This window comes from Notamacropus eugenii, chromosome 5, assembly GCF_028372415.1.
Source record: "Notamacropus eugenii isolate mMacEug1 chromosome 5, mMacEug1.pri_v2, whole genome shotgun sequence".
Taxonomy (NCBI): Eukaryota; Metazoa; Chordata; class Mammalia; order Diprotodontia; family Macropodidae; genus Notamacropus; species Notamacropus eugenii.
The window spans coordinates 88,859,480-88,873,914 of record NC_092876.1 but is presented as its reverse complement, the minus strand read 5'-3'; the positions used below and the strand labels follow the sequence as shown (position 1 = coordinate 88,873,914).

At 44.6% G+C, this 14,435-nt stretch overlaps 1 protein-coding gene across 5 annotated transcripts in view; it reads left to right on the top strand.

Moving 5' to 3' along the window:
• DNHD1 (dynein heavy chain domain 1) overlaps positions 1-14,157 on the top strand; it is a 130,367-nt gene extending 116,210 nt beyond the window's left edge. For 4 of the 5 annotated variants that reach the window (XM_072610117.1, XM_072610116.1, XM_072610114.1 and 1 more), the window contains 7 exons: positions 520-697; positions 2,403-2,522; positions 2,813-3,038; positions 3,274-3,365; positions 3,694-3,843; positions 12,515-13,650; positions 13,752-14,157. In XM_072610117.1, coding sequence (XP_072466218.1) covers positions 520-697; positions 2,403-2,522; positions 2,813-3,038; positions 3,274-3,365; positions 3,694-3,843; positions 12,515-13,650; positions 13,752-14,102 — 2,253 coding nt within the window. In that variant the 3' untranslated portion in view covers positions 14,103-14,157. Of the gene's footprint in view, positions 1-519; positions 698-2,402; positions 2,523-2,812; positions 3,039-3,273; positions 3,366-3,693; positions 3,844-12,514; positions 13,651-13,751 lie in introns of those variants that run through there. The other variant, XM_072610118.1, reaches the window with a different exon arrangement.
• Positions 14,158-14,435: the final 278 nt, after the last annotated feature.

Sequence of the window (14,435 nt, the reverse complement as noted above, 5' to 3'; positions counted from 1 at the left end):
ACCTCTCCCATACACTTGTATTCCCACCTCAAGAGCTCCTCCCACCCATCCTGCTCACCAGCTCAGGTGTCAACCCTCACAGAGAGCACACTCACTCCACTGACACTCCCATAGTTGGCATCCACCATGTGACTATAGGGCCCTTTCAGAGGCAGCTGAGCCAAGGACTGTGGTATGATCCTGTGAAGTCCTAGGACTAAGACATCAGAGAACCTTTTCAGTAGCAAATGGGCATGAGGGTTGAGACCAGAGAAGAAGACTATATGCAGCTCTGAGCCTCTGCAGACAGATGGTGAGCAGGTGACATCACCCACTAGACCCTGGCTCTCTCTCATTGCTCTCTGAAGGGCAAAGGCTGGGTAGGAGAGAATTGTTTCTTTTACACAACCTTCAAAGTAGCAAGGAAGGGATTGTAATATGTTTCCTCAATAAAGGTACTGGGAGACACCCTGTGGTTACTTGGGGTTACAGGACCCCTAGAAGCTACTCAAGGCATGCCTATCTCTCTTGGGGCAAAAGCATGTGCAGGTCATTGGACTGGGTTCCTCTCTATGGGACTCTGCTCAGGCTGTGACCATGGCCCTGAATGAAGCCATGCGAAAAGGCCACTGGATAGTGTTGGACAACTGCCATCTGATGTCTTCTTGGCCATCAGAGCTCCTGGAATCCTTGTTGGGGATGTTAGATGGGGCTCAGGGTAGGTGATGCCCCATAGCTGTACCCCAACTTCTGTCTGTGCTCCTCTTGTGTCTGTACACCCTGCTCATCTATATGTCTTTGTCCTTGGCTGAGCCTTCCTTATGACTATACTCACCTCATGGATATAGTCTCCATGTGCATCCTAGAAGTCCTTGTGCCTTTGCCCCCCAGGAACGTGTGTCTCATTTATCTTGTTACCTTGCTAGCTGTTCATTCTGTTTGTGCCTCCTTCCTGTTCTGTATTCCTTTTATGTTTGTTCCCGTTTTCATGTCTGTGTACCACCCTTTCACATGTGTTAGCCACCCACCCCATATGTTTCTCTACTTATGTCCACCTTCATTGTACCTTTGGGCCTTCCTTAATGTCCATGCCCTCGTGGCTCCTTGTATGTGTGTGTTATCCTTCTCGTTTGTGTCCCTATCTCATTGCTTCCCAATGCCTCAGTCCTCATGTCATGCTCATGTCTTCCTTTATGCCATTATCTTTCCCTTCTCTCACAACGTCTAGGTTCCTCCCTTTATATCATTATCTTTCTTGATTGTATTCTCCATGGCTCTGTGTCTCCCCCCTAGTAGTGTTTTCCATTTCCGGCCAGTCCTCATGATTGTGCTTCCCACAAGTCTGTATCTATTTCCTCCTGTCTTTGTTCCCTTCTTATGTCCAGATCCTTCCCTGTGTTTCTGTGTCCTCACTTATACTCTTCTCTGTCACATCTAGGACCTCCCTTCATCTATCTTTCTCTTCTCTGTGTCCCCTCCTGCCTCTTCTATTCCCTCTGTTTTGTCATATCTGTATTTCTGTCTTACGTGTGGGAGCCTCCTCCTGCCTTTGCCTCCTCCTCCAGGTTTGTGTCTCCCTTCAATGTCTGTGGCCCTTTTCTTTGTGTTGGCAGTGTGCCAAAAGCAGAAGGAAGAAAGAACACTGCCTCTTGGAGGCTGCAGCTAGCCCATATCTGCAGTGGCCCTGGGTGCCAGGCCCTGTGCTAATGAGATACAGAAAAGGGGCAGAAACCAGTGAGAGGACCTAAGTGACAATCCTCTTCTGGGCATTTATCAACTGTGTGACCTTGAGCAAGTCACTTAGCACAAGGCTGGGAGTGGTTTCTGAATTCCAGGGCTCCAGAGTTATGATCCCTTGGTTTCTTTTTCTCTTCATGTTTGTCTACCTCCCTTCATGTTTTTGTCCCTCTTGTTGTGCCCATCCCTGTGAATATGTGAGCCATCTGTGTCCTTACTGTTTATCTTCCCTTCTGTCTGTGCCTCCCTTGTGCCATGCTTGTTCAACTATCAAGGTGTGTAGCTTTCTTCTTATATCAGTGTCCCCACTCTTCTGTCCACCTCATGTCTTTGTCTCTCTCCTTTGGGTCTCTGTCCCCATTCTCATTCCTGTGGCCCCCTTTATGTGTACTCATCCACCATCATATCTATGTCCTTATGTTTGTTCACAGAATTGTGTATATTTATGCTATGTCCATGACTTTCAGGTATATGTTAGCCTCATGCCTGTGTTCCCTACTTATGTGTATGTTCCCTCATGTCTTAGTCTTAACTTAACCATGTCTAAGTCTCTTTCATGTCTTTGTCCTATTTATAATATAAATCTGCTCCCCATGTCTTTCCTCCCTTCTTATCTGTGTCCTCATTTCAATAGCCCCCTTGTGCTTTGGCCATTCCCCATCTCCCTGTACCCCATGTCTCCACAGTGACATCAGAAGTGTTGCCACAGGCCTTGCACCAATCCATGTCCAGACACAATCTAATTATAAATAAGAAGTTCCGGCTATGGCTTATTTCCTCAGCTAATGCAATTGGCTCCCTTCCAGGTAAGGATGGAAGCTCCTTCATCAGAATCCTAATTGAATTGGGGGACGAAGAGAAGAGAAGGCTGTTGCCCAGGTGCTAGCCTCAATGGAGACTAGGAGGTGGGAAATATCTAAGGCACTTCACTGAGCAGAAAGAGACAGTAGTCTAGGGGATATTATTTGATGGCAGTATAGGATCATAGGCAGCTGTGCAGGCTTCTTTCCAGAGTAAGCATGAAGACTTACCATCGAAAATTGCTTGGCTAGAGTTATGCTCTGAATCACGCCCTCTCCCCTTTCTTTCTTACTAGTGGTGGTGGTACAACACTCAGTTCCTATATTCTGGGAGCAGTCTCTAGAACTGGGCCACATTCTGATATGCAGCCTACATGAAAGAAAAGCATTGATCCAAAATTCCCTGAAACAGCATAGACCCTCAGTGTCCCTAACCCTGTCTGTGCCAGTGATGTTCCTGCACAGCCTTCTGCTGCACCGCCAACTCTATGGGTCCTGGCTTCAGGCCAAGTGTGGCAAATGGTAAGTCACTCATACCGGAAGGCCCCTTCCTTTTCCCCAGGCCTAGGGCAGTTGATGGTTTGACATGCCCCCAAGCCTTCCTTCTGTCCAGTGCCTGACTGGGGAGACCCCATCTGGAAAAGGCTTTCCCTTGCTTTTTCTAAGCCTTATCTTAGTGCCACCACCTTCCCACTGGATCTCATATCTCCTGACACTATCTTCTTGACCCTCTACCCCCCCCCCCCCATCCCAACAGGAATCAGATGATCCTGGAACAGACTCTAAAAACACAGGAATGGATATGGAAGAAGTTCAGCAATCACTGGGTGGCCCTGCAAGAGCTGACTGGCAAGACCCTGTCCCTGCCCCTTCCTGTTATCATTCCACTAATCATTTGTCTTCCCTTCCTTGCCCTTTAGTTAGCTTTGTTTTCTGCTATCTTTCTTCTGTCTGTCCCCAATCTCTGACTTCCTCTGTTTCTATTTCCCTTTTTCTGGCTCCCATCCATCTCTTAGTTTCCTTTGTTTTCCCCATTCCTTTTCTCTGCCTCCCTCATTCATTCTTAGAAAAGGGACCTGCAACCTGAGTATCTTCTTCCTGGTGCACAGTTCAGGCTGGGAGTAGATGGGGTTGGAGAACAGGACTTTGAAAGGTGCCTGTGGTTCCTGTCCTTCAGGATCTATTTTTTATGGAGGACATGTGGCTGATCCCGAAGACCAGGCTGCTATACTCAGTCTTGTCCAGGTCTGCCTGGACCCCAACAATGAACTGAGACCCTTCAGTTTTACTCCACAGAATCTGCTGGCTACCCTTATGCCATGCCCAGGTAGGGCTGGGGGAGTGGGAGGTGACCAAGTGTGATCCCCAACTCTGTTGAGGAGCTATGTGTGTGAAGGATCCAAACTCATAGATGATGGGTGGGCTCCCATCTGTGAATAGAGGCATTGGTTATCTGTGTTTGGGGATGAAGTAAGTAGGTGAGACACTTGGTATATATATGTGATTCTGTGTCTCTGTATATGTGTGTGTATGTGAGAGGTCCTATTTCTATTTGCATATATATAACCCTGAAACTATGTATGTGAGAAGAGGTCCTATCCCTAATTCATGTCTTAGTGTGAGGATATCCTATTCGTGTGTGTGTGCGTGTGTGTATAGATCAAGGCTCTGTCCTTGTATGTGCATGTGCTTAGTGTTACCTCTCCTTCTATGCGGAAAGCCAAATCCATATGTATGCTCAAGAGCTGGGGGATGGAATTCTCTCTCGCCCCCACTCTTTCTATATGTATATGAGACCTTATGTGTGTGAGGCTGGCAGAGTGGGGGTCAGTGCAGGCAGTAGGATGGGAAGTTAAAGTTAGGATAGATAGTGGACTTGTGTGAGAGAAGGTATGGAGAGTGGGAAGGGTATCACTGGCCTCATCTCATAATTCTGGAGCCTCCTTGGATCCACATTTTGTGTCCGTCTTAGCTTAGGACATCAGGTTGTCCTTTCTCTTCATTGGTTATCCTTAGCAAGGGTTGGTTTTTTTGTTTTTAAATCTTGGTTCTTCAGATCAAGATGTGATTGACATGTATTCTCTGTATCCCCCCCACCCCCCATTCCCCTCAAATCTCTTCCTCTGGCTCCGTGTTAGCAGCCAGGATTTCTTTCAGCTTATCTTGGGGAATTTTGGTGGAAAAATCACGGACTGATTTCTCTTCCCCCTCCAATCATGAGGTTCAGAACTTCTGATGGCTCTTCCAGGTCAAGTGTTTTACATCTAGCTCTGGAAATATGTCCACTGGAAACACATGTCATAGCTATTCTGAGCTCCTTCCTTGATACTTCCTATTAACTCCTTTGAAATCTCAACAGTCAAATGACTTTGAGGTATGGAAGTAATAACTCCATCTTCAAACTGTCAAAGGCCTATAGTCCTTTATAAAGAGTGATTTTTCCAGACATTGATTATGAGCTGCTTGGCTTTGAAGCATTTAAGTTGAGTTATGCAGATAACAATAGCCTCACACGTAGTTTTGGGCCAGTTTCTCCTTTCTCTAGTGATACTATGTCCACAGTCACAATTGGTGTTCCCTAGATAAAGGAGTAATCAACCTAAACTCCTGCTTGTTCAGGCCCACAGTTCAGCAATGATGGCTGAGGCAGAAGGAGGCAATGGGACCTTTGCAGAACTATGCAAAGCCTCATTGCCAAGGAGACCACACAACCTTTTGGAATAAAGACATTGTCTCAGTGCAATGAAATTTAGAGACAGCATCAAGTCCATCTATCTTCCTGAATTTTTAGCTCTCTAAACTTCATCAGAATCTCTCAGCTTTGATCTCTGATCAGTTTTGGTTCACCCTTGATTATCATCATAATGATTCTGATGAGAAATTCAACCTACCCTTTGATTTTCGCCTGCCTGGAAGAAGCCTCACTTCTTTTACCATCAAGAAAGATTACCTTTCCTCATATGCAGGAATTTCCACTTTTACATGCTTATGAACATTCTATCATAGGCTAAGTTCAACACTATTGCAGTAACTTACAAAACAGAGGCTGACTTTAGCACTGCTACTCCTCCATTTGGAAGTGGGGTGGGCTCCAAAGGCCATAATGTTGTAACATCTGCTGTCTCAGACTTCTAAAAAAATTGTCACACTTTAGAGAACATTTGAGATGTTGAATGCTGCAAAATGTTAACTCTTTACCTCTGCCCCATTGCTTCCATTTCTCCTTTTTGTAGCCAAAGAAAGCAATCTTTTTCACATGATAGGCCTTTGACAATCAGTAGATAGAATCTTCTGGATTTTCTCCTAAACTGTGGCCACCAGAATTGATTCCCATGGAGTCCACAGGGATAGTCCCACCCTTATTCCAGGAAGAAGTGCCTTTTTTACAGTCAAGGTGATTAATCAGATTGGTTGATTTCAACAGGAAGAGGAGATGATAAAAGAATATGCTGGTTTCCTATGGATCCTAAATTAGACCTCATATGAAATATTCCTGCTCTAGAACATCAGTTTTTGGAAGGCTTGGCTCTACCTTTGGAAGGATGGCCCAGATGGACTTAGCTATCAAGGTGACCATACCTTTTTGGCAACATGTTCTACTTCTGTTTGTGACCAGTCTAGTAGTCAGGTACATGCCAGCAGTCAGGTACAGGATGTGAAAAAGAGGAATCCAAGATGACTTTTGGGGAAAGTGGTTGCTCAGACCACTTTAGTCACCCAATCACAGGAGTTTTATGCAGGATGAGAGCCACTCATGGACGAGTCTATCTGTCATCATGTGTAAAGGAGCAGCAAAGTTCTCTACTCATCTTTCATCTCTGAACCAACCTTACTTTGCCCATCCTCCAACCTATATTTCTCCTTTAAAAATGTTACTGATATATTTTTACATGACCTTCACTTCAGTATATAGCCATCTCCTTCCCCCACTTAATCCCCAATAGCCATCCCTTATAACCTAGTATATGCTGGAGAAAGACAAAAATGAAACAGTCTGTCCTCAAGGAGCTTATATTCTCTCATGGGAAATATGTATGGGTAGATATATAAATATAAGACAATTTAGAGGGGGAAGGCACTAGCCACTGGAAAAATATGAAGAGGCTTCTTATAGAGTTTAGTTTTGAAGGGATTCTAAAACACAAAGACAAGGAAGGAATGTATGTGATGCTTGAGGAAAGCTAGTACAAAGGCACAAAGACAGGAGATGGTTGTTTGAAGGACAATGAAAAGGTCAGTTGGCTGGATCATAAAATTTGTAAAGAGAAATAGTATATAATAAGGCTGGAAAGGAAGTTTGGGGGCCAGGTTGTAAAAGGCTTTAAATGCCAAACAGAGGAGTTTATATTTGATCCTAAACATAATAGTGAACTACTAGAAATTGCAGAGTAAAGGAGTGACATATTTCCTTATTTATATAATGAGGAGGTGTAGTAGCAGGCACCCTAGCACACCCAGGATGGTCTTCCAGCACAGGTTCTTTGATCTGATTTGCTAAAGGAAAGATAACTTTTAAAGGGGTCAACAATCTTACTTTAATTACATTTACTAGTTCAGAAAAAAGGTCAGAACCCTGAAATGTGGAGAAAATACAAACGGAGAAATTAGCACAAAGATCAACAGACAGGGCTCCAACTGTCTGAACAAAGTAATACAACCACCTACAAATACCACCAGATGAGGGAGCACCACCACATCTGAGTAGTTGGAGGGCTCTAACAAATGGCTAACAAATTCCAATCCAGGGAATCAAAAGTCCTTCTCATAAGTGAAACCCACAAATCAAAATCTCACTTCAGAATATATATATATGGTTTTGGCTCATAGACTCAGAGTCTGAAGGCGTCACAGCCCTCGTGACTCAGTGCCTAGCCTTCCTACAAGCAAGCCTCTCCAAGCAAGTTTCCCTTTAGGCAAATTTCTCCCTCAGTGGGCTCTATGTGACTTAGAATGTATCATAGTTGGACAGGAATTTAAAGCAAATTTAAAGACATCCATGATTGAACACATGTGGTCACATAGGCCTAGTAATGGATGGGGAAGATTTTCATATTCCATTAATGTTACAGGAGGTTGGACTAGATGACTTCTAAGGTCTCCCTGCTAGCTGTGACTAACAAATGATGGCAACCTGGAAGGAAGCTGAAGCCAAAGGGCTCTGGCCTGGGGCTTGGGTGCATCCTTTCTAAGCAGGTGCCTCTTAGAATCCTCAGCTCTCCTCCATCCTTAGGAGAGAAGATTAGTGTTTAAGACACTGCCTTGATTACTGGGTAAAGGCACATTTTTATTTTTTCCATCAAGCAACTAATTGCATTATCAACACCAACTCCTTGGTAATTTCTTAAGGGGCACTATATCTAGATTACAATCCTTATTCCATCTACTACCTGGGTATTCCCCAACACTCTGTCATGGGCCCTCTTTTTTTTTTCCTACACATTCTCCCTTGGTGAGCATCAGTTCATGCGTTAAATTAACATCTCCATGCAAACAACTACCAAATCTAATCTCCCAACCCTAATGTCTCTCCAGAAGTCCAATGTTTAGTAAGATGTCTTGTAGAAATTACAAACTCACCATAACGTGCAAAATGGAGCTAATATTTTCTCTAAAACCCACTTCTTTTCAAACTGCTTCAAAGATACCAGTATTATAGTTACTCAGTCTTGAAATGTTGGAATTATTCCTGATTCTTTTCCTCTTTTTCATATCTCACGTTCAATCAGTTGTCAGGTTGTTACTTCTGCTTCCACATCTCTTGCACCCATCCCTTTCTCTCTGCTTGTAACCCAGTCCCAGGTTAGGTCCTCGTCTTGGATTATTGCAATATCCTTCTGATTAGTCTCCCTACTTCCCATCTCTCCCCTCTCTAATTCATTCTCCACAATGATATTCTTAAAACAAAAATGTGACCATTTCACTCCTTTACTACAAAACTCTCCTGTGGCTTCCTATTTCCTTTTAGATAAAATACAAACTCTTTACCCTGACATTTGAAGCTCTTGAAGTATGATTCCCACTGACTTTTCTTGTCATATTCATATTATGCCTCTTCATGCATTCTCTATTCCCATCAAATTGGCTTTCTGTTCATAACATTCCATCTTCTGTCTCCATGCCTTCACAGTGGTGGTCCTCTATGTCTGAAATTCATGCTCTGCTTTTATTAGAATCATGTGCTCCTTCCTTCAAAGAGCAGATCATGTGCCACTACCTACACAAACAAAGCCATTGTGAATCAGCAGAAATCATCCTGATTTCTGCTCTCCTCCCTCCTGAAACCCCACTGCAATGCTTTGCATATACTTGTGTCATATTGCCCTAGCAGAAAATAAGCTCCTTAAAGCAGGGACTGTTTTATATTGGCTTTTGTATCCCCAGCACCTGGTGCAGTGCCTGACACATCACAGTTGTTTGTTTGCTGAAAGGGAGTGGTCAAAGAGAAGAACTAGGGATGTTTAGCCTGAAAAAGAGAATTAGAGGAAATTAACGTTGGCTATCTTCCCATATTTGATTTGTTCTGTTGGTGCCAGAACTAAGAACAGTGAGGTGAAAATTCTCGTGGGGCACATACAAGCATAATAGTGGAAGGAGGTCTGCAGTTTTTAGATGGGTGGTGAGAAGAACTGCTTCCCTCCTCAGTCCTAGGATGTAGATATGTTCTTTGGTTCCATCTATCCCACTGAAAATTCCTCATTTCCTCTTATATCTAGGCATAATAACAAATCACTTAGATTTAATATCAGTAATAAGGGATAAAGACAATTTACTTAAAATAGCATTTTGAAATCAAGGAAGTACATAAGCAGCAACTCTACCAACATTTGTGGCTCCATGTGAACATCTATTTTTCTTCCCAATCCTCTGGGGATGAAAAGTTATGAGTTCATTCTTTCCCATCCCTGTGGCCTGGCCCTGGCCCACAGGAACAGTGCACCTTCATGGGCAGGAAACCTCAGAAATTTTACATAGGAACTCTGTTTTTATGAAAGAGGTGTGGCCCACCCAGGATCAGTAAATACCTAGACTACATCAAGTTCAGGCAACTGCAAAAGGTTCCCTGCCTTATCCCTTTCAAGCCCAAGAGAACTGTCTATGTCAAAGCCAGCTGGATGGGCATGATTCCCAAACAGTTTGGGCTACAATTTCCTCTCTCTGTGTCTCTCTGTTTCTGACTCTCTCTGCATCTCTTTCTCCCCTTCTCTCCCTCTCCAATGTTCATCATAAGTGCTTCTTTACTCTCAAGGGGGACTAGCTCAACAAAAAATTCAGCTATACAAGGAAAGCATGGTGAAGACAGTAGTTTAAATACTATACAGGGAGTTTGGTGGGCTGAGAACTTAATAGGGGTCAATAGCAAGAAACAGGAGCCAAAAGAGTGAATGGGATCATAGGCTACCTTAAGAGAGTCTGAGCTTCAAGTAGTAATAAGGAAGTAACGGTCTTTGGTGTCCTTTGCCCTGGTCAGGTCACTTCTAGACTGTGTTCCAGACTGGCTGCCCAGTTTGTGAAGAATATTGATAAACTGGAGAATGTCCAGGCAAGGGCAACCAGGATGGGGTTGAATCCATACCATAGGAGGATAAGTTGGAGGAACTGGTGATACATAGCCTGAAGAAGATAAGAGTTAGGAGAGGATATGATAGTTGTAGTTAAGATCCTTAGTTATTAGAGAAGCACAGAGAAAGGCTGTCATGTGGAAAAGAAATTAGATTGGCCCCTTGATCTCAAAAGGAAAAACTGGGAACAATGGCTGGAAATTGCAAAGAGCCAAATTTAGGCTTGTGTCAGGAAAAACTTCCTTATAATTAGAGCTATTTCAAAGTGTAATGGAGAGAGGGGGTTTCCCTTCACTGGAAATTTCAAGAAGAGGTTTGATGACTACTTGCTGGATATATCATAGTAGTGATTCCTTTATGGCTATTGAGCTTCCTTCAACTTCTGGGATTCTGCAAAGTTCTGAATCTCCCTGGTCCCAAAGTATCCTGTGACTTACACTTAATCTCAGTCTCCTAACAGTATATTTCTCTTACCCTGAAGCATCATAGGTACATGGTTATATGGTCACTCTTTGAAGAGGTTTCTTATATAAATATGAGGTATAGAAAAACCTCCTAATAATTGTCAATGTCCCAAATTGCAGTGGGCTACCTCTTCTCTGGAGGTCTTAAAGCAGAAGATTCTTAATGATGTAGAGAGGATTTCTACATAGCACCTGGGGTTCCCTGCTCACATGTGGGACCCACAGAATCACTACCCCAGGATCAAGATAGGGCCAAGGCTAATATGGAGCTAGGGCTAAGGCCCAAGCTGAGCCTAGTCCTGGTACCAATGCTAAAGCTATAACTAAGGCCAAGGCCCAAGCTCAGACCAAGTCAGTGACAGAAGCTGTGACTCTATATGGAGCCACCATTGGGACTAGGACCATGACAGGACTGGGGAGACCTTCAGATCTACCTTATGAGGTGGTTGCTAGGGCTAAATTAGAAAAATATATATAGTGTTTGCAACCTTTAAAGTACTATCTAAAGCTTAGTTATTATTTTAAAATGGTATTTTTTCCAATTACATGTAAAGACAATTTTTAACATTTAAAAAAAAAATTTTGAGTTCCAAATTTTTTTCTCCTTCACCTCCCCCTTCCCTAAGACAGTAAGCAATTTGATATGGGTTATATACATGCAATCATGTAAAACATATTTCCATATTAATCATGCTGAAAACAGAGTCAAAGAAAAGGAACTACACAAAAAATAATAAAGTGAAAATGGTATGCTTCGATCTGCACTCAAGTTCTATCATGTTTTTCCTCTGGATATGAATAGCATTTTTCATCATGAGTCGTTCTGGATTTAAAATCGTTTTGCTGAGCATAGCTAAGTCATTCGTATTGATCAGTGCATAATGTTGCTATTACTGTGTACAATGTTCTCCTGATTTTGTTCATGTCATTTTGCATCAGTTCATCTAAGTCTTTCCAGGTCTTTCTGAAATGTGCCTGCCTGTCATTTCTTGTAGCACAATAGTATTCCATTCCATTCATATAGTACAACTTATTCATTCCCTGATAGCCATCCCCTCAATTTCCAATTCTTTGACACCACAAAAGGAGCTGTAAATCTCAGCTATTATTCTAAGAGCAGGCATCTTAGAGAGACTTGTAGCCACTATGCCCCAGCCAAGTAAGACTGAGATGGATAGCGGGTGACCCTTGAAAAGATGAGGTCTGAAAAGCAGGCAGAGGGAGCAATACCCAACAAAGTGTACATGCCCAGCATTGACCATAAGACCAGTGGAACAACTCACCCAAGCAAGATTCCACCGCCGGAAGTAGCAAGCCACTTGAGAGTTTGATGACATCACAGAAGATTTGGGGAATCCTGCAGTATCAGAGGCATGGATTATCCCCTTCACATGTTCCCCACCACATGTGTTCCCCATCAAGTCTGTTCCTCATACACAATCTTTATTGTGGCCACTCTACCTATTTACAGTAAGGGTTTCAGATTTGTAGATGCCTAAATGCCTTTGCTTTGAACTAGTTGCATTTACTGATTAGAGAAAAATACATCAGTGGAGGCTTGTGAAGCTTAATTTTAAATGAAGGTTCACCAAGTACTTTGACCTGGGGCAGTTATTCTTATGTTGTCTTCCAACTCTTGAGATTTTGTGGGAGGCAGGGAGAGAGAGAGAGAGAGAGGGAGAGAGCGACCAAGCCCCTCTGTGTATATGTGTGTGTGTGTGTAGGGGGGAAGAGTATCTTTCTGTAATTATGTGGGGACCTCCCTGAGTGTAGAAAACGGTGAGTTTGGATATCTGTGTGTACAATTTTCCTCTGCATGCATCTTTGTGTATGGAGAACCTTCCCTTTTGTGTGATACCCTAGGTATGTGGGAGAAAGCTCTCCCTTTTTATGTGTATCATCTGTGTAGAGTTACCTCTCTCTTGCAGTATCTTGTTCCTCTTAACTTTCCATCCTTACTTTCTCAACCCCCTAGATATGTCGGAGTTAGAGGCATCATCAGAGGTAGAGGCCCAAACACACCTGATACCTGCACTGTTTGAGCCTCGCAGTTGTGGAGTCACTGAAGGGCCCCAGGCTTGGCTATTAAAGAAAAAAAGTCGGGCCCTTTTGATTTCTCTACACAAGGCCCAAGATCCCTGGGGACCCTCAGGATTGCCTAGTGCCCGAACCCAGGCCCTTCATCAGGTGGAGTATCGACTAAAGTCTCGAGTGTCCCAGGCTATCCGGAGGCTCAAAGCATTGCAGGCCATGCTGGCCTTGAGCTCTCATAGCCAGACCTTTGGATGGGGCTCCTCTAAAGGTGTGCAGACCCTGGAAGGCTTCTTGGAGGAGGAGGGCACAGCATTAGGTTTGCTACTGCCAGAGCTACATAGTGACCTGTGCTGCCTGGAGAGCCACCTGGCGGGGGGCCTTCCCTGCCCCTCCCCACGATGTGAAGAAGTGGCCAGTGCCCTTTGGGCTGGCCGTCTCCCTCCACCTTGGCGGCGTCATATGCCTGCTGGGCCCCAGCCTCCCTGGCTCTGGCTGCACCAGCTTTGGTGCCAGGGCCAGCTGCTAACCAAATACTTAAGTCTATGTGGACAGCTTGGTATGGGAGGGTTTGACCAACAGAATCGCTCATTTCACCTGTCTGCCTTCCGTCATCCCAGAGGATTATTGCTGGCTGTTCGCTGGGAGGCCAGCCAGAACAAGGCATACTCCTACAACGCTGTAAATTTAAGCTCAAGCGTGATCCCTAGTACTGGCCGTCCACCTCCGACCTGCCCTGCCCCTGTCCCTGGTGCACGCCCTCGTTTCCAGCTTAGCCCCAATTATATCTCCCCCTCCCGTAATCCAAGCCCCAAGCTTGACCCTGCTCGCCACAGCCCCAGTGGTGGTCCCCAACCTAGTGTGGGTCCTAGCTCCCGAGGTGACCCTCAGTCCAGTCTTGGTCCCAGTCCTGGTGGTCACAGCTTTTCCACCCGACTTGGCCTTAGTTATGGCTTTAGCACTGGCACTAGTCCCAGGCTCAACATGGGCCGTAGCCCTACCTCCACTTTTAGCTTTGGCCCTAATCTCAACACTGGCATACCTCGACAAGGGATTGAAGCAATTCGCCTTCAGTTTCAGGTAGGCACCCTTGTGCTCTATTCCTGTCCCTTCTCCTTCTGGCTATATGTGCAGGCCCTTCCCTGATGCCTTAGTCCTAGTCATGATGATTGTGTCCCCAGGTGGAATGTGGACCAACACCTTTAGCCCCTGAGGGTGGCCTTCTAATAACAGGACTGCTTCTCCATCATGCTGAATGGGATCCCGAGGACAGAGCCCTACAAGATGGGCACTCAGGCAAACCCAGCCCTCTGCCCCCTGTCAGTGTCAGTCCCCATTTCATCAACCAAGATCTACCATTGCCCTCTTCTCCTCTGCCTTTCTATCTCTGTCCTGTCTACCTGGCGGGAGTCCTGGGCTCCTCACGGCTGGACCATGCCCACCTCTTGTTATATCTGCCACTGCCTACCAAACTGTCTCCTGCCATTTGTGTTCAACGCAGGGTATATGTGTGTAGTCCACCCTTGATTTGAGCTAATATCCAGAATAAAGGAGTATGGCTGAAGGTGTGCATGTGTTTGTATTTGTGTATGTGTGCCACACACACATTCCCCTATGGATATTTCTACTCATGCATGTTCAGGCAGCCCTTGAGGGAGATGGAAAAGAGGAAGGGTGTAATGAATTCAGCCCCTTTCCCTTGCCTAGTAACAGCTATTTGGTCTTTTAGTCTAGAGGTAGCTTGGGGAAGAGAGTAAAAGAGTAGTGAGGTGTAGACTGAGGGATTGATGCCAGGCCAATGACACCTACCATAGTGGAGCAGGATCTAAAAGATCATCCTGCTCAGTCCTTCACTCTCAGCTACA